Source organism: Triturus cristatus, chromosome 3_2 (genome assembly GCF_964204655.1).
Source record: "Triturus cristatus chromosome 3_2, aTriCri1.1, whole genome shotgun sequence".
NCBI lineage: Eukaryota > Metazoa > Chordata > Amphibia > Caudata > Salamandridae > Triturus > Triturus cristatus.
In genome coordinates this window covers 693,116,676-693,136,784 of record NC_140584.1, presented here as the reverse complement: position 1 = coordinate 693,136,784, position 20,109 = coordinate 693,116,676, and the positions used below count along the sequence as shown (strand labels likewise).

The 20,109-nt window shown below is 46.5% G+C and overlaps 1 protein-coding gene across 3 annotated transcripts in view; it reads left to right on the top strand.

Annotated features, from left to right (window-relative positions):
* Window positions 1-20,109, top strand: part of MOB4 (MOB family member 4, phocein) — a 178,021-nt gene that overhangs the window by 18,098 nt on the left and 139,814 nt on the right. For all 3 annotated transcript variants that reach the window (XM_085648743.1, XM_085648742.1, XM_085648744.1), the window contains exon 3: window positions 18,615-18,715. In XM_085648743.1, coding sequence (XP_085504869.1) covers window positions 18,615-18,715 — 101 coding nt within the window. The remainder of the gene's footprint in view (window positions 1-18,614; window positions 18,716-20,109) is intronic.

Genomic DNA, 20,109 nt, shown 5'->3' with positions numbered 1-20,109 from the left:
ACACAGTCTACTGGGCCATAAAATGATTGTCTAGGTATAGATCTATGAGCATGGTAAGCCTTAGAATCTTTGCCCACTTTGATGCACATGTGTCGTGCAGCATTGGAAAGTTAGGATTTCTGGACAGTGGTATAGAGGGGGCAAATGGATCTCAATATGCCGCTCTTTTCCTCAGGCCATTCCAAGCCCATCTTAGAGTCTCGGCTGTGTCTATATCTTTTGCTGAAACTGAACTGGGTAAATCCATTAATGTAGGAATTGGGCCTGTACGCAGTACACATAGTTTAAAATCCAGTGCTCCCAGCCCCCCTTGGTTCAGTGGCAATGTCAGGATCTCCAAAGCAATTCTGGGCTGTTTATCTGTCCAGACTAGAGTGATCATGTAGGATCTAAGTCTCCTAAAGAAGGCTTATGTTGGGGGTATGGGTAGATTTGCAAATAAATAAAGTAGCTTGGGCAGTATCGCCATTTTAACTATTGCTATGCGCCCTGCCAGTGAGATAGTCAATTTTGTCCAGATGGGTATTCTCTCCTCAATCTATGACATGGTCTGGCCATTGTTTGTCTCCCATAGCTCTTTCACATCCCTACTAATCCACACCCCAAGGTATTTAACTGGCCTGTCTGCCAACTGTAGAGGGAAGTCAAGTGTAAATGTTTGTGTGCCCTCAGTGAGAGGCAGTATTATGGTCTTTGACCGGTTTATACGGACCCCAGACTGATGTCCAAATACCAACAGTTCCCGTAACATAGGGTTAAGGTTGTCTAGTGGATTGCGTATATACAACGCGATATAATCTGTGTATAGGGATGCCACTAGTCCTCTTGACTTGAATCCGGGTGCCCTATGTGCATAATGTTGCTTCAGTCTTGCAGTCAATGGTTCTGTTGCTATGGCAAACAGCAGGTGCGACCACAGGCACCCCTGTCGTGTGCCCCAGAAGATCGAAAATAGCCTACTCACCACACCATTGACTCTAATCCGCGCTGTGGGGTTTGTGTAAAGGAGCAGTATTTGTCTTAGGAATTGTACGTTGAGTCTGATGGAGGCAGGGAGAGTAAACAAATAAGGCCACCGCCAAGGTGTCGAAAGCCTTGGTGGGGTCTAGTAGGGCCGCTACAGCAGATTCTTGTGGGTGTAGGTAATGCAGGAGTGCGAAGGTTGTAGGAGGTAGATCGGCCTGGGATAAAACCAGATTGGTCCTGGTGAACCACCGCTGGCAGGAGTGGCTGCAAGCGGGAGGCCATCATTTTATCATCTAGTTTATTGTCTACAATAATTAACGACAGCAGCCAGTATGAGTCGCAGTTCTTCACTGGTTTACCCGGGTTAGGGATTGTGATGATTAATGGCTTCAATATGGATGGAGGAAGGGTGCCTGTTACTTGAGCCTCTTTGTGTACTTTAAGCAGACGTGGTGCTAGTAATGAGGCATATGTTTTGTAAAATGAGGTTGTGAAGCCATCTGATCCTGGGGCTTTATCTCCTGGCATACTCTAGATTATTTGTACAATATCTTCCACCGAAGATGGAGCATCCAGATATTCCCTATGCGCATTGTCCAGCCAGATTAGCTGTATGTATCCCTGTAGCCTTTCAATGCATTTGTATCTTGTGGGGTTTGGTATGTGTATAGTTCCTCATAGAACTTGGTGATGACCGCTGGGATAGTGGCGGGGTCGCATGTCAATTTTGAATCTTTGTCTAGGAGTTCTGCTATGTTAGCAGAGGAGTGTATTTTTTTTCAGTATAGTAGAGTTTTCCCAAGTCTGTCCCCCTCTCCATATCTGCGGGCCAACGTGCATTTTCCAAGGAACCTCACCTCTCTCTCAGCCTCTTCATTGTAGGACGTAATCTGTTCCCTAATTTTGACTGGCAGATAGGGGTCATCTGTGTGGTATTATGCGTTTTCAGTGTCTATAATTTCTGCTTCAATGGTTCCTAGTGTAGGTCTGATTGATTTGAGGACTCCAACCTGTTTGGCTATGCAGGCTCCCCTTATTACTGCTTTAAAAGCTTCCCAAACTGTTGCCGGGGACTGTTCATTCTGCTCAAAATACGTCCATATCTTACGCTGGGTTTCTTCTCGAATGACTATCCAGCAGTGCCTCTGGTGAGAGTCGCCACGTGAAAGTTCTTGGCACTATGTGCGGGAGTAGTATTTTGAGTAATACTGGTGCATGATCTGACAGGGAGTGCAGCATGTGTTTTAATATCTATTGTCCTGGAAGCAGCATCTTTTGTCAGTAGCCAGAAATCCGGTCTGGACCATGCTTTGTGGTGCATAGAAACGTGTGTCTGCAAGTGTATCTGGGTGTACCCGTCTCCAAATGTCCACCAGATAATCCTATCCCATAATGGACTTTGTTTGGCCCGTGGCCTTAGGATGTAGGCTGTGGGCTGCACCCATACGATCGTTTGTATTGTCCAGGACTACTTTGTAGTCGCCCCCGCAAATTACTGTTTCGCTCCGTTTTTAACACTTCCAACTGCATCTTACAGTAGAAATCCGGGTCATCTGTATTCGGGCCATACCCTGCCACCATTGTGATATTCTGATATGTCCGTCTAACTATTATGCATCTTCCTTCAGGGTCTGTTGGGTATTCGTGGTGATTCACCCTAGTTCCTTATGGATGTGTATCCCTACTCCCCTTGAGTAGTTAGAGTATGTTGCTGCACACGTGTGTTCCCATCTCTTCGAATGTAGCTTAGTTAGTGATGCAGTTGTGAGGTGAGTCTCCTGCACGAAATACACATCTATTTTGTGTCTAAGTAAATAGGATTGCACTAGGCGTGCTTTTCGGTGGTCATTGGACTTGCAAATTGTCCAGGTAAGGAACGATATTGGCGTCATGTCCAAGCTTGCAATGTAACTTCCAGTATGCTTATTGTACTGCGTGAAGGCTGTGTTATGGCTGTTTAATCTTGCCTGTCATCCAGCTCATAGCAAATCTACCCAAGGGCTGTTGTGGACACACGCAGTAGTAGGGTTCTACCCTAGTATAGCAAACACTTGTCGACTCTTGGCAACCCACCAACTCTACTTTAAAAGCTGTGCCACTCCCCCCCCCCCCCCCCCCACCCCCCCCAAAACACGAACCCCCCCCCCCCCCACAATCAGGTTGTGGTCCCAAGCCCTTCCCACACCCCCCAACCTACTGACCTATTGGTGCATAAGAAAGCGGGAATTCACTTCCTGTGGGAGAAGGCATCGTCGGCGAACGCCCTCACCGGGAACCGTGATCTGGCTAATCAGTTAGGTGCTTTGTGGGCTCCCACCGTGTCCATAGTTCTGCAATAATAGTGAAATGAGGAACTGACGTTGCATGGTGATTTGTTAGGGAATACAACAGGGTCATAATATTGAACTGTACCAGTTACTCTATTCAGTCTAATATGGGGCCTGAAGCATGTATGACTGCAGGGGTCTGCTTTCGTTAGTTAATCATTGTCATTCAGAGTGTCACTCTCTCTTCCTCTGGATGGTGATGAGGCTGTATGCTTCGGGCGTGTGAGGTGTTTAGCAAATTTCAGCGCCGACTTCACATCCACAAAAAAGTGTTGCTTCCCTTCATGTGTTAAACACAGTTTTGCCAGGTAGAGAAGTGCGTAGGGAACTTCTGCCTTCTGTAGTAAGGGCTTCACCGCGAGAAATTCTCTTTGAGCTGCCTGCACACCAGTGGTGAAGTCTGGGTAGAAGGCTAGCCTGTTTCCTTGACGTTGGATGGTACCTCGTTCTCGTGCCAGCTTCAGTATCATGTCCCGGTCTCTGTATTTTAATATTCGGCTATAATAGGCCTTGGTGTGGCCCCCACATGGAGTTTGGGTCTCAGTAAATGGTGGGCTCTATTCACCATGAACACTGCAGATAAATCGTGCTGAACAAGTCTTTTAGTAGGGTTTCCACATATTTTTACATTGTCGACATGGTGGTTGTTTCTGGCACCCCCGCAATGCCCTGGTTATTACGGCGAGAGCGGGCCTCAAGGTCCTCCTTTTTGGCTCGTATGATCGAGAGTACCTTTTCCATTTTCTATTTGAAGCATCTGCTCCTTGGTATCTACTTGTAATTCATGAACATCGTTTGCTCTGTTTTCCAGCTCGTCTATGCGAGTCTTTTGCATGTCCTCTTCTTTTTTTTTTTTTTTAAACTTTATCCAGGCGGGTAATCTAGTTTCCCATCAACGGTCCTAAGGCTAGACTGCATATCCGATAGTATAATGTGAAGGTCAATGTTGGTCTTGTCAGCTTCCTCTCTTGGTGTTGTGTCGAAGTCCTGTTGTGCCTTTTGTTGAAGTTACGTTTGGTCTGCTTGACATCTGCTTTTCCCATTTTTTTTTTATTTGACTTTCTAACCCCTGGTTTGGAGAGAGAAAAGGCTGTGGCGGAGTGGCTTTGGGTGACATCTGACTTGTGTTTTTACGTCGCTGTGCACGTGGATTGTCTGCACTGGGCTGTAGTATTTAGTGGAGTAGCGGCTTTGTTTCTGTGGGTAGCTAGCAAGGGATAGATGTAAGGTGCGCAGTCGTCAAGCTCACCTCGCCTGTGTAAAGGTGTAGTGTAGGCACACTAGTGTATGATTCTCTGCACCATAGGGGTAGCCAATTCTCTGTCCAGTCTCCCACAGGTGGATGCAGGCAACGCCGCGCTCAGCTTCTGCAGTTCCAGGGTGCCCCCGGTTGCACCTAACATGTCTGGGCCTCAAGGCGGCCACCCTCCACTCCATCAGCGCCGGGCCAGCCCCACGCCGCGGTTGTCATGCAGCCCACAGCGCCGCAGGCTTCAGCCCCCCCTCCATCCCCCCCTCAGTCAACGGAAGCTCGGGCACACCCCGCCCCCCGTTCCACACAGCTTCGCAGACCAGGGCCGAAGCCGGGACTACAGATCCAAACTGCACAGCATGGAGGGTGGCTCTCACCTCGCCTGCTTCAGGCCGCAGTCTTCTTTACGCCGATCCGTTCTCCACATCGCGTCCGTTCCTTGCCAGCGCTTCACCTCGCAGGCGACTTGATCACAGGCCCCGCTCCAGACGATCTTCCGCCGCAGGTGCTCTGCAGGCCGTGAACCGCGTGTCTAGGCCCAGCGGCCCCTCCACCTCGCAGAAGGGTCAACGTTGCAGCGGGCGCCACAATTCAGGTAGGTGAGGGTTTTCTGCCCTGATTTCGTGGCCAGACCGGAGGCTAGCATTATGCATAAATACTTTTATTGCCACTCCTTGCAGCACTTCAAAGTATTACATCACCAAACACAGAAACTCTAGAACATAGAATGTCCAACAGAATATAAACCACAACACAGCAGCCATCTTCCTCTTTTACTGGGTGCTCCTTGCAGATAAGTATACTGTTATGTGTTATTAAGCTAATTTAGTTTTAATATTGAATATTGGTTGATTTAGTGTTTGAAGTTATTGAAGTATGTGCGTAAGAGTGTTTGTTTGTAAGAAGATATTTGTAATAATTTTGAATCGTTATAAATGTGAAACCCAATTTATGGGTTGTTTTAAAAGAAAGTGGTCAGGAGCGGCTCGGAGATGAAGAGAGAGTGCCGAGGTGCGTGCGTTCGTGATGACGCGTGGCCGCCATCTTGAGTGAGGACTAGTGCGGATCTGAGGCTTTGGTTGCTTCAGAGGATCGCGCACACATTGTTTTGGTTGAAACATTCAGAGGTGTTTGCTAGTGGCGGCTGGAGTATTTTGAGGGATATAAAATCGGAAAGCTTGTTTTTTGTAAGAAGGATATATTTAAAAAAAAAATACTTTTAAATAGGCAAGAATTTTTGTTTTGGTATTTGAATAAAATATTGGAAAAGTGAATTATGGAGGCAGGTGACAATACTCCGGGCTCAAGCTCAGGTGAGGCTGATTGGAGGAAGATGATTCAGGAGGAGATTAAGTGCATTCAGAGGAGGAATTTTATTCTTTAGCTGATGAAAGGGAGTAGTGAGTACAGAGTTGGAGGAAAGAAGAGTTAAAGTTAAAATGTTGAAGTGGGTGTCAGATTGTTGAAAGGAGGAAAAGGTGAGCCTTGCGCCACAAGAGAAGGTGTCCTTCACTGCATAAATGAAGGTGTCCTTGGCGACACAACAGATTTGAATGAATCGCAAGATGATTAATTGGATAATGATAGTGGGGATGATGAAGATGAGTTCATACTGGACGATTAATTTGATGGATGGGACATGGATAAGGTGGAAAAAGAGAGAAAGGAGAAAGGTTTAATCAAGGATCCTCAGGGTGGGGATATGTTTAGTCGTGAGCTTACTAGACACCCAAGGAGTGCAGATTAGTGGCCATTGCCGCATGTGGCAGAGTTTATTAAGCTTTGGATAAGGAAGCCTTTAGAGAAGGAAGCAATGGCTGTGATGTGATGAAAGCAGTGTTCACGCCCTGTTGTAGAAGGGAAATGTTGTTTAACTCCTGAGCTTAATCCAGATTTGATGAGCTACCTTTTTTAAATGGGTCGTGACCCTCAGAAGGATTTGGAAAAAGCTTTAAGCAGTGCCAGTATAGATTACTGGACGTTTTTGGGCCTTTAGCCAGAATTCTAGATCTGGCGGAAGAGGCAAAAATAAAGAAGGTTCATGTTGATTTAGATCTTTTAAGAGGCTGGTCTCAGAGGGCTATATGTTTATTAGGCAACGCTAACTCAACCCTACTGTCAGAGAGACGTAAAGCTGTTTTAATGAGAATTAGCCCTAAGCTGGGTGATTAAAAAAGAAAAAAAAAGAGCCAGCAGATAAAAAGGATACCTCTTTGGAGAGGGTTTGGTGAAGGGGGTTGGAAAGTACGTTTCAACCTTCACCAACTTGGATAAAGCTCAAACATCCCTTAAGAGCGTTTGGAAGGGTTTTTTTTGACAGGGCTGGGACAAGGGCCCGTTTCCCTGGCCGTTCATTTACAAGGGCACATTATCAGTCAGGTGAAAGAGCCGCCTTTAGGGGATTTCAGTCCGCCACTGGCTTTTACCCCCCAAAGAGGAAGAGCAGCTGGAAGAGGGCTGCAACCAAGAGGTCGAGCTCAATTTACTCAAGGATCACATGGTAAGTATGAAGACAGATTTTGGTTCTTCCCCAGTCAAGGTAGGGGGAAGGTTGAGATTTTTCGTGGAAAATTGGAAGTTGATAACAAGAGACAGCTGGGTTTTAAATACAGTAAAGGGCTATATGCTGGAGTTGGTGGAGCTGCCAGTTCAGTTGAAAGAACCAAGTCAATTGGTTTTCAAAAGGGAATTACAAGATGTCGTAGGAACAGAAGTTATGGAAATGTTGCAAAAGGGTGCAATAGAGGTAGTTTCAGAGGAAAACAAGGGTTTTGTAAGTACTATATTTTTAGTGGAGAAGAAAGGGAAAGGTTGGGGGCCAGTGATGAACTGAGAGGGATGAATCATTATGTGGATTACAGGCATTTCAAGAAGGAGGGTATCCATCCTTTGAGGGATATTTTACAGGAGGACGATTGGTTAGTAAAGTTGGATCTGAAGGATGCTTACTTCACGATTCCGATAGCAGAAGAACGCCGCATGTTTTTGCAGTTCAGGTGGAAGTCAGTTGTACCAATTTACTTCTGTCCGTTTGGTCTGGTGTCGGCACCTTGGTGTTTCACAAAGGTGTTGAGGCCAGTGGGGCAGTTTCTCAGGGAAAGAGGTGTGCGACTGATTATGTATCTGGACGATTTTCTGTTCTTGCCTCAGAGCAAGAAGAATGTCAAGGACCTGTTATTTGTAACCATGGGTCTGTTGAAAAGTTTGGGTTTTATAGTGAACAAAGAGAAGTCCGTTTTGGTACCAAGTTAGTGTCTGTGGTTTTTAGGATTCGTTGTGAACACTGTGGAGAAGACTTTGAGTTTGCCAGAAAAGAAAGTGAAGAAAATAGTCTGAAGTGAAGTGTATGTTAAGGAAGGAGAGAGTTATTTTGAGGTCTTTGGCAAGAGTAATTGGCATGTTTTCCTCCTCAATTCAGGCAGTTTTCCAGGGCCTCTTCATTGCAGAGGTTGAAGGCAGACGCACTCGGGAGAGGCTTGCGGTATGGAGATCAGGTATTTATATCGGAAGGGGCTCGGGAGGAATTGGTTTGGTGGTTAGAGAATCTGGAGGCATGGAATGGTCGTGTGATATTTGGGATATGTTTTGATTTTGTGTGGGAGACGGATGCAAGCCTTTTTGGCTGGGGTGCATGTCTGGAAGACCAGGAGACAGGTGGAAGATGGTCTGTTGAGGAGAGTGCAGTGCACATAAATGGTTTGGAAATTTTTGCAGGGCTTAATGGCTTAAAGAGTTTTGGGAGAAAATTGAAGAGTGTCAATATCTTGTTAAAGATTGACAATATGTCAGCGGTGCGGTACATTAATCATTTGGCTGGAAGCATATCGAAGAATCTGACAAAGTTGGCAAAGGAGATCTGGATTTTTTGTTTGGAAGAGAGAATTGGTTTGCAGGCAGAGTATTTTCCAGGCCAGTGCAATGTGGTGGCAGATTGGAATTCAAGGTATCTAAGGGATTACAGCGACTGGAAATTGAAGGTTCAGATTTTCAGGAGGATTTTTCAAGTATAGGGACTATTGGAGGTGGATCTGTTTGCGTCAAGGCTGACTTTTCAGTTGGATCGATATTGGAGTTGGAGACCGGATCCTTTGGCAGTGGAGGTGGATGTGTTCCAGCAGGATTGGAGGAAGGTTCAGGGTTATGCTTTTCCCCCATTTGCATTGATACAGAGAGTTGTGTTGATAGTGAGGAGACAGCCGTGTCAGCTGGTGTTAGTGACGCAGTTTAGGCAAGTCAGGCTTGATTTTCGGGTCTCTTAGAGTTGGCTGTAGAAGAACCATTGTTGATTCCAGATTCAAGACGTGCTTCAGGGCGAGGGAGGAGTTTTTCATCCTATGGTTCTAGAAGGTGCTTTGAGCCTTCTTGTATGGTGGATTTCAGGAGAGGTTGACAGTTCAAGGAGCTTTCGAAGCAGGGTTAAGAGCTGCTCAGTGAATCTTGGGCCCCAGGTACAAGGGTACAAGGAAAAGGTATTTGGGACCATGGAGGAAGTGGTCTAGTTGGTGCCTGGAAAGGGGCTTGGATTTCGTGGAGGCTTCTGCTATAGAGTTGGTAAATCTTTTATCTTCTTTGTTTGAAAAGGGTTTGAGTTATAGCACAATTAGTTGTTATAGGTCTGCTGTTGCAGCATGTCATAGTTTGGTAGGAGGTTGTTCTATCGGTAGGGAGCCTTTAGTTTTCAGAGTTTTGAAAGGTGTTAAGTTGCGGAGACCTCCAAAACCTAGGTATAGTGGTTTGTGGGACGTTAATAAGATCTTAAAGTTATTTGAAGGTTGGCCAGCTAATGGCTGTTTCAAACTCAGAAACCTATCTGGTAAATTGACGAGTCTTTTATGTTTCATTTCTTTTAGGAGAGTTTCAGATGTGAGGGCTTTAGACATTAGTATCAGGTGTTTTTCTCCGGATGGGGTTATTTTTAATGTTACCAAGAGGACTAAATGTATGTCTTCAGTTTTTTATCTTAAATTTGACGATCATCCAAAGTTGTGTGGTAAGGTGTTTGAGAGAGTAGGAGGTTAGAATGAGTGAATTCAGAAGGCATGGAGCTGATCAGTTGCTGATTTCTTTTGTTCGTCCTTTTAGGCCAGTTACATCTGACACCATTGCTAGGTGGATGAAGTTTTGTATGTTTGAAGCTGGTGTGGATTTAAAAGAGTTTGGTGCGCATTGTGTGAGGGGTGCAATGGCGAGTAAGGTTTTTCTATTTGGTGGTCGTTTGGAGGAGATATTGCCTACAGCAGATTGGTCGAATGCGGATGTTTTTTGCTAAGTTTTATGGTTTAAATCTTTTATTAATTTTCCAGACAAATAGAGAAAAAGGAAACCAGACGCCGGCTCCTAAATACTATATGACAGACACAAGTGTTGCGACTAGTAGCATTACCGAGGTAAAAGGCATGGAGCGAGGCTACAAGAAAGAACATCGTAAGAGAAAAAAACATAAGAAAACCCACCAAAGGCAATGTACCCAAAAGTCCCCCAAACATGTCCACCCTCCGCCCTCTTCCCCCCCCCCCCCTCGTCCATCAACTAAAAACCCACGGGACAGGGAAGGAAAGGATTAAGACCTGCAGAGGATCATCTCAATCTAGTAGTTCTACGCGGGAGGGCCTTCTGCGGGATTTGCGTGTCAGCCAGGCGTAGTAATCTGAGATAACTTGGTCAAGTCGGTTCCCTGAATTCAGTTATGAGGAGGGTGAGGAAGACACGCCAGAGCTCCGGTAACTCAGACTCCCTGCCTGCCAGAGTGAGTGATTTTCTCCATTCCCAACACCAGCCAGAGTCTCTGCAGCCATCCAGAGCGAGGTGGGTGCCAGGGGAAGTGCCAGTATGTTCTGCATGGCCGCTCCCAGGGCAATGGCGATCAAGTGACCCCTTCGGGATTTTAGAGGGTACATCAACGGATTAGGCAGGCCCAAGAGGCAGGGAAGCGCGGGAGCTGTGTATCCAGGTGAGCATCTATTTCATCCAGAATTTGGGACCAATAAGGCTGGATGTGCTCACAGCTCCACTAAAGATGTTATAGGGTGCCCCCCCCCCCCTCCTCAGTAACGGGCGGCGCTCCGTGTTAGCTGTTGCCTCGGTAAGTACGGTGTGGAAGAATTTATCCTGACCTTCGTTCGGGTCGTAGACAGAGCCCACTAGAAGGGACACCCCAGCCACTAGGAATTGATAAGTAAGCAAGCGGCCCTTGATCTCAGCCTCCTTCTGAAGTACCCTACCCGGAAAGGAGCGAGAGACCAGGATAGCAGCCCCAGCGGAGTTGGTGGAATTAGAGGAGAATAGTTGCGTGGGGAAGGCGCGCGCTTTTATCCTATGGTGGTCCTTGGGGGTGAGATGCGTCTCCTGTAAGAGGCAGATGTCTGCAGCTGAATGTTCCAGAAAATAGAGGACCGCCCTACGCTTGACCGGGTTGTTAAGTCCCCGGACATTAAGTGTAAGGATCTTAAGAGGCTTATGGGGCATCTGGAATATGGAGGAGAGACATGCTAAGACGGAGCGCGCAGTAACTATTCTGAGGCACAACGCTGAGCCAGTCAGGACATAATGCACTACCAGCAGACCGCCTGTCTGTGGAGGGGAGGAGGATGGACGAGAGGAGCGAACCCCAAAGCAACCCAAGAACCCCAACAGAAAAAAAAACCCTGCCCTCCCTAACCCATGCACAATGCCAACAATGAACAACAATAAGCATAGTCCGTCGCCCCGGGACAACTGGTCAGTCAAAGTATGGGGGTCCATAGCGTGGCCACCAGAAGGGCAGCCCCCCCCGCCACAAACCCAGAGCCAGCAAAGATGGAGAAAGAGAGACCAAGAGTGGAAGGAGCTCCCTTGCTTCACTTGGCCGTGGCGTCGCTCCCTGCAAGAGCTTCCGTGGCTGCGGTCAGTGCTGCCTGCTGACTCCTAGCGATCTCTGACTGGGGCAGCCTCCGAGGGCGTCGTCGTTTAGTCTGTCTCTGCCATCCAGACGAGGAAGTCTCCGAGCCCGACGCTGCACCACCTTGATCATCCTCATCGCTCTGCGTCGCCAGGCCCAACAGCCGGCAGGCATCCACCAAAGAGCGTAGTTGGTGGAGCCTGCCATCGTGGCGAAATATGAGGCGGAACGGGTGCCCCCACAAATACGTAATCCCCTGCTGTCGAAGATGCTCAGTCACTGCCGCTGTAGGGTGATCAGGGCTAGATCTTGATATAAGACAGGAGAATGACCCTGGAATGAGATAGGATGGAGGGCTCTTGCCTTGATCTGGATGGACTCTTTGATTTTGAAGTCCTGAACCCACACCAGGATGTCTGCCGGTGGAGTGTTGGGGCCTCTGGGCGGCCCTACTCTATGGGCTCTATCCAAGACAACAACAGCCTCAGGAGAACCCCCCCCCCCAAGATGTGCCGGAAAAGGGCCGTGGTGAAGGCAAACCGGTCCCTAGTGTCCTCCGTCATTTTAACCCCACGTATCCGGATGTTATGTCTTTGGGACCGGTTTTCCAGGTCCTCCAGATGCGTTTGGATATCCGTATTCTGGTCCTGCAGGCGAATTACTTCCTGCTGAAGCATTGCCAGTTCGTTTGCCGCGGTGTCGCTTTTCTCTTCGAGGGTGGCCACTCTTTCGCCTACACCATCAATATCCCTATGCATTTCCTTGATTTCCGCGGCAAATGCAGTTTTCACCGATTGGATGTCTTCCCGTAGAGTAAGGAACAGAGACTCCAGGAAAGCTTTAGTGATGGCTTCCTCTCCGGTACTCGCAGGGAGTTTGGAAGGCTCAGCATCGGTCGCCACGCTAGCCATGGCAGCGGGCGACTGGAGCCGGCCAAAAATATCCTTCAGGGGTTTCACCTTGGTATTCCTGGATTTGGACATGCTCTCCCACCCCTGCCAGTCGCCTGTCGTTGAATAGCCAGAGAGGGCAAAGCCCCTCCGGGGGCTGGCGCAACAGCTAGGAAGAGTCCGTGAGTGCTCGTAGTGTGGTCCTCCAGGTAGACGAGAGTTTCCTGCTGGTGTCACGGAACCACCGCGGGCCCTGGCTGCTTCAGGCCTCTGGGACCCCCGTCTGGCAACTCCGCGTCGTGTGCGCCGCGTCGTCAGAGTCAGTTGTGCTGGAGCCCCCGGAAAGCAACGAAGCCAGCCTCGATGGACCCAGCTGGGGCCCACCGCAATGTTGAGGCCTCTCTGCACCGGGGAGGCCGGCACGGGCTCTCCGTGACTCCTCCGGGGCTCCCGCCCCCGGCTCCTCCGCTGTGAATGTGGACATACCGCGAGTCTGGGGCACCCCCAGACTGGGAACCCGGGTCTCGCCAAGCTGCAAATGCCCTACACTGGCCAGGCTGTGCTACTACGGACAGGCGGCGGGAAGGAGCCGACAAAGATGCGTCCTACCGCTCTGCCATCTAGGCCATGCCCCCCCTTTTGCTAAGCTTTTTATTTGAAACCTTTGGGTCGTGTTTCGTCAGTTGTTTTATCACAGCTTTAAACATGCATAATGATAGCCTCCGGTCTTGCCATGAAATGTAGATTCTCCAAGTATGTGTAGAGAGAATCTGGATTTCGTTAAAGACACAGGGAGGCTAGCATTATCCCTCTCACCCTCCCATTTTATTATTGGAGGGAGTGAGAGTTGTACAGTATTTTTTGGTGTATTTCTTGTCTGGGAGGTGTTTATTTAAGTTGAAAGATCAGTATATTTATGGAAATGTTTTGGTTTCTTTTCCAGATGTTCAGTAGTTCAAAAGATGATGGAATTTTACAACAGAGAACGGTTTTGAATTTCTCTTCAGGAGCAGCTTAAAAGAGGAAGATGGCTGCTGTGTTGTGGTTTATATTCTGTTGGACATTCTATGTTCTAGAGTTTCTGTGTTTGGTGATGTAATACTTAGAAGTGCTGCGAGGAGTGGCAATAAAAGTATTTATGCATAGTGCTAACCTCCGTGTCTTTAATGAAATCCAGATTCTCTCTACACATACTTGGAGAATCTACATTCTCTGCGCCTGTGGTTATTCCTTACTTTTTATCTTTTGACTCTGTGGATCACCACATGGCACCGCAGATAATTGAAGGATTTGCTTGTTGATTGGCAGAGCCCTCTTAGTGAGCAGCCATCTTGCTGCTCGGCTAGGCCACACCCTCAAGTTCCTAGTTAGAGTAATTCTTCTGCATTTGTCAGACTGTCCTTTGAATATATTACTATGAGGTTCCTTTCTTCATAATCTAACTGGTTGACAGGACCTAGCTGTGAGAAGTTGGCCTGGCATATGCTGGTCACTAGTTATAGTGGCCACCTTGCACCAGTCCAATTAAACTCTTATGGTAGATAGGTTTAAGACAACCTTTTAAAGAAAGCTATCCTAGTGGTAGCTGTGGAGAGCAGCCTTCAGGCTAAGTCTCTGAGGAATGTAAAGCAGCTTGTTTTACCTTATAATCTCTTGAATTACCAAATGAAATGACACCACACAGGTATATATCAAATATATATGTATTTATTCCTAGACACACTCTACTAATCTCTTTGAGATTAGAAGCCAGGTAAACATTCAAATGTCAACAGTTCTCAATAAATTAAGCACAAATATGGCTGGAGCCCTAGGGGCGTACCAGACCATACACTAAAAAAATGGTTTAACAAAGTCGACTTGCCAAATGACAAAGCCTAGGGCCTTGGGAATCGCTGGGACTTTACTACTGCAGTGTTAGCAGGTAAGTAACAAGCCCACGGGAGACGCGTGCAGTGTCTAAACACAGCCGCGGGTTTCCTATAGGTTACAATGGAGCAAGTCGCGGTTTGTATTTTGAAGTTTTAGGGCACTTCGAAGAAGTCAACAAGCAAGCCACTTACAGGGTAATTATTTCGAGGGCCAACACACACTTGGGCACCGGAGTGCACGATTTACCTCACCCAGGGAAGCCGGGTGCATAGGTGTCTTTTGGTGTCGGGTCGCGATGCTGTTTTCAATGGAGACCAATGAAGACTTGCTGCTTGAGACGACTGAAGAGGTGTCCGCTGGAATCCGAAGGTGGGTTGAAGATGAAGAGGACCTGAAAATTGAAGGGACAGTGTTCAAAGTCACTTGCCAGTGACCGGTGGCCAGCAAGATGGATGACCACAGATGTCGCGTCGCTTCAGGTCATCGATGGTGTTTTGTCTCCTCGCTCACGAGGTCCAGCAGGCATCGACGATGACCAGCAGCTTGATTCGTAGTGTCCCACGACGTCTGCAGCTGATGACGGTGTCGGCAACCGGATTGGAGCCAACAAGCCTTGGCAACTGCAAGTCTGGTGTGGACTGAAGATAGTCGGTGATGCAGACCAGCAAGGTCTGATGGACTTACCCAGCGAGGGTAAGTGAGGGCAGGCCCAGAGCAATCAGGAGAGCCCTTTGAATTGTTGAGTCTTCGGGGGACCCACTAGCCAACGGGCAAGGGATCGCGAAGATGCCGCCACAGGAAAAGTTTCACAGGAGCCCACGGTCACTCGGGACGGGGTAGGCCGCTGATTTTTGGAACAAGACCTGCTGGGTACTTGGGCCACAAATGGTCCAAAGCACAAGTTCGTAGAACGTTTTTTAGGGTTTGCACTCTAAATCAGTGCACGGTTCCCAGGTATTCCAGTTCCTCGTCACTCGTGGGGTCCAGATGCCACAGCTTCGCTGGGGACTCAAAATGGCAGTCGAGAGGTCGGGAAATCGGCTTCTGGGGCCGCAGGGACTTCGGACTCCGGCGGGAGCGGTGAAGTTTGCAACCGTTGATTGACTCCAAGAGAGATTCTTCAGTCTTCCAAAGATAGTGGAACGTCGAAGGGCCAGGATTCTTCTTTGTAGAGCGTCGTCCAGGGTAATCTGAATTGCATTGGCAATGCTTGCTATCTTATAGTGAAGATTGGGGAGGGACTAGCTCTATGACCACTCCTCTAGGAGGGTCAGGGTAGTGGGTGGTTACACCCACATCCCTTTGTCCAGTTTCGCGCCAGAGCAGGGGCAGGTAGCCCCTGAACCGGTTTGAGCTGGCATATGCACAGAGGAGCCTACTGCTCCCCCAGTGCAGGACTTCAAAGCACTCTAGGAGTGCACCCACCCAGCCCCAATACACTAAATCCTGTCTGGGAGGTGGTGACACCTCCCTGTGACAGGATGCCTTTTGTTGGGCTTCCTCCACTGCGAGTTTCGGTCAACAGCAGGAGGGCAGCCCAGTGTCTGTGCTGTGCATTTTGTGAGGCCAGAGCTCTAGGAGATTTCTACCGTTTAGTACAGTGGGTACATGTCATCCCCTCTAGAGGGGTGGGATCATATTCCCACACCAGTTACTGGTGTGGGGGTATGATTCCAAGTTGTTTGACACCAAACACGACATGTTTTGATGCAGTCATTCCAAAGTTAGCATTTACCGCGAGGTTATAATGCACTTAAGAGTATATGGTTTAACCACATCCACAAACAGCAGCAGAGAATAGACTCTGCCAGCTGCAGAGGGGTCCTGCTCATGCAGAAGCACCCCCTCACATAGTAAACCAAGCACCCTGCCCTCAGGATTGTTAGGGCCTGCAATAGGGGTGGCTCATAGGTTTATATGTGTGTGTGTATGGTGAGATATAGGAACCTATACCTCAGTGAGGAGTGCTAACACTACCTCACACAGGCTGCAGTAGCAGGCCTGTGGTGTCAGATTGAGAGTGCTTCCCAGGGGTGGCATAATACATGCTGCAGCCCCTGGTAGGTCCATGAAGTACCAATGCCCTAGGTACCTAAGGTACCATATACTAGGGGCTCCTAAGGTACCACAGTATCCAATCACTAGTGCATCTAATATGCACACCAAGTTGTTTAGAGCGATCAGTGAGACTGGGGCCCTGATTAGCAGGGACCCAGCCAGACTATAGCCAGAAACCAGTGTATACATCAGAAAAAAAAGTGGGGGCAACATAAGTGCAGATCCTACTCTCCTACACTAGCTAATATATTATACCAAGTTCTGATCTTTGCAGGAAGTGCCTTCAATTTAGCAGGTTGTGACTTAGAAGTCTGTCCAGTCAATATTATCAGTGCACCTCAACCTCTTGATATTTCCTGTCCTTGCCCACCAAGACATGACAGTGATTTGTTTTTTTTTCGGGGTGAAACCCCGAAACCGGTCCTAGGATGCTTGTTTCCGGTCCAGGGAGGACCTGGCTTGGCAGTTCAGGCTGGACTGTTCCCTTGAGGCACAGGGCCAAGGCTGATTTGCATATGGCCAGGTCTAAACTGGGGTGGCATGGTGAGCAAAAGAATGATGGATTTAACCCAGATCTCTTGACTGGGGGTGAATGTTTTGATTTGTTCTGCATTCCGTCCATCAATTATGTTTTTTTTTGTAATTGTTCAGCCTTACTATCCATCCATCAATGGTTTTAACTGTGATGACTATTGTCAAATACTGAGCTTCGTACTACAGTGTTTGTAGAGAAGGAGCTGGAAGTGTGAACTTTGCAGTTGAATAAAATATATCAGAATGTATTGCTGGTTATTTGACAGATTAGTGCTTCTACAGTACTAGCAAGTTGAAACCAACATAATTTTGGTTTGGCAGCTTTGTGCCGTTGATGGCTTCTTGCGTCCTGATAAATCTTTGTAAAATTGAGGTGGAAACATCGCACTCTGCTCTCCCTTCATTGGGATCGAGCAGTTAACTTAGTTTGGCAGGCTCAAGACAGCAAGCTCTTCTCACTGCAAATTGCTATCACTAAGCTAAAAGGTCCATGTCTTATGTCCTCGGGCAGACCATCTCTACACATTAAACCCTTTAGTTGAAACCTATATTTGTGGCTCTGAATAAACCTCTACCATTCCTTGCAGGAAACATTGTCCAGATCTGTACAGACTAGGCTATGCCTGTCTTGTAAGGATACGTACAGCGTCAAAGTGCAATATGCAAATCATCCAAGTGCAGGGCATTGTGTGGTGTGAATCTTCTTTCCTGAAAGACTACATTCTTTGGAGCAGTTATATAGACTAGACCACCTGCAGAACTCTTAATCTTTATCAGCATGTGAAGCTTAACTGTTTCTCACAAAGTCAGGCTGGGTCTTAAGACCATACCTTCTCCTATTACAAATGCTTTCTCTAGCGTCCTCTTAATCAGATGTTTATTCTTATGCTTTAACTGCAAACTCTCCCTGCTCCAGGTTGCCTTTATCATAGTATGAGGCAAGAGCCCAAAAGTTTAACTTTTGAAAAAAACAAATTGTTAGTAGCTCTGCTCCTGTTATTATTAAAAACATGGTGGTATTAATTTTGAGAACACCGCTCCTAAGGCCGCTAATGCTTGGAGGACAGCTTTCAGTTCATATCCATATTATAGCACCCTGACTCAGTGGCTTTCTAGTGGAATGCGTCTATTGCAGAAATCCATTCAGCAGCTTTGTGGGTGTGCTTTTTAGACCTCTTATTCATTCTGCCCAACTTGCAGGGAAGGAGAGAGTCTGGCTGTCTTGAGTAATAAAGGTACATTTAGTCTATTCTCCTTCGTAGCCCCTATTCTGCCATCCCTCTGTCTTATGTTAGGCAACAGTAGCTGGGGGATCAAAACTAAGGGACCTAGAAAGTGGATATTGGTGAAATCGGTAGAATGCTTAAGTCAAAACCTTTTGTAAGAAGCTTTTGGCTGTGTTTACTACTGAAAGTATTGTATCCAACCATTCGTGAAGGAGCAAGAATGTTTTATTTAGTTTTCAAGGTATTGGTGGAAGGTCTTCTCCATTCCTGAGTTGTACAAAAACCAAAAACTAAGCAATATTATTGCCCAAAATAAGTTTTGTTTACTCTGACAAATATCAAAGATTTTAATGGTGGGAAGATGTATTTGTCAGCTGTGGTGCTTGGTTCTTGGTGAAAGCAGGAGTGCGGACTTTTATCAGTAAGGAGTATGGTCGAAGTGCAAGCACTTATTACAACCTGTTCTTGTATTGATGTTTATCTACATTCTGTGTTCCGCTTAAACATTTCTCGTTTATGTGACTGAAACCGTTGAGAAAATATTTGGAAAATTCCTACACATTGTGTGAAATTGTTGTTTGTGACCTGTTCTTTTTCTTTTTACTATTGCAGTATATACAGCAAAACATAAGAGCGGACTGTGCTAACATTGATAAAATTCTTGAACCCCCAGAAGGCCAGGACGAAGGGGTTTGGAAATATGAGCATCTCAGGTAAAGGTCTGTTTTCAAAGATGTTTGTGGTATGATAATAATTGAAACTTTTTTTTATCTTCCTTCTGTAGGGTTATCAGTTAACTGTGTCATGAGTTTGTACTATTGGCCAGGCGGCATTTGTTGGTTGCATTTTATCTAACACTTGTTAGTTTCTTATTATGTCGAATTGTGTTGCTACTAGCTTGAGGTGTTAACAGTGGTATGACTGATCCTACGTACCAGAATTTAGTGGATGCTTAATTTGTAGCTTCTATCCTGCGATTTCTACACATGTTTTCAAGTGCTTGAAAGATAACCTTATTTAATAATTAATATCATTTGATTGTCCATGCATCTACATACCTTTTTAAATATTTGCCAGATAACATCAAATTGTAAATCATCAATGGAATGAACTTGTTTTAGTAGTACTTAAAATCATAACTTATTTTGTTCCTGAGCTTGCTCCTAAAAATCCTTTTAGGGGCTGCTTTATTTTTCTCTCAAACTGGCTAGAAATCTCAGCTTGAAGCACAATGCTGACTACCTGTCTCCCATGCTACATGGGTTAGTGCGTATTCGCTGCAGCAACCACTAACTGCATTGAAAGAAATGTGGCATCCCATGCCATCCTTGTGGCACAATCATGAGGTCTCCCAACATTGCACTGATTTGTCCTATTTCAACTATGTCCTATGGGTTTCATATTTTGTTGTTTTGTTTTACCAGTCTGAGTAGGTAGTTCTGAGAATAGAATTGCATTTGAAGTATTTTTCTCACTAAGAATTCTGATTTTAGACCATTGTTTTACTATTTCTAAAGTGCACTTCTACTTGATCATGTTGTTCTGGTGCGAAGATCAGAAAAGGTTGGTGACAACACGCGGCAAACATCAGCCAGATTTAAAACCTATATAGATGGAGGATTAATTATTTTCTGAAAATAGTATGAGAAGAAATCTTGCGTAGGTGGAGTGTCAATAGTTCAATGCCTTGGCTGTTGGATGGTTTCATGTCTTGGCTGTTAGATAGCAGAATGAACATCTCCTAGTCTCACTTTCCTCTTTAGAGGAGTATTCCAAGTAGTCTGTAGAGGTCGATCGAAGTACACATGCTAGACTGTACCACTTAAACTTTCGGATGTAATACAGGCCTACGGCCAAATCACATGATGGCAAAGAACTTTGAACATACTACTTTTTTCTGATGTAAATCAGCTGATGCCACATATGGCAGAAATGTCTAATCCTTAGAATTACTTTTTCCGTCACATTTGCTTTATATGAATCTTTTATTGAAATAAACAACATATAAACAAGCAATATACATTATTATATTGTGATATGTGGCAGGCATCAAACAGTACATCAAACCTCATTCCAGAAACCTGGGTACGTATGCCCAGCTTGTAGA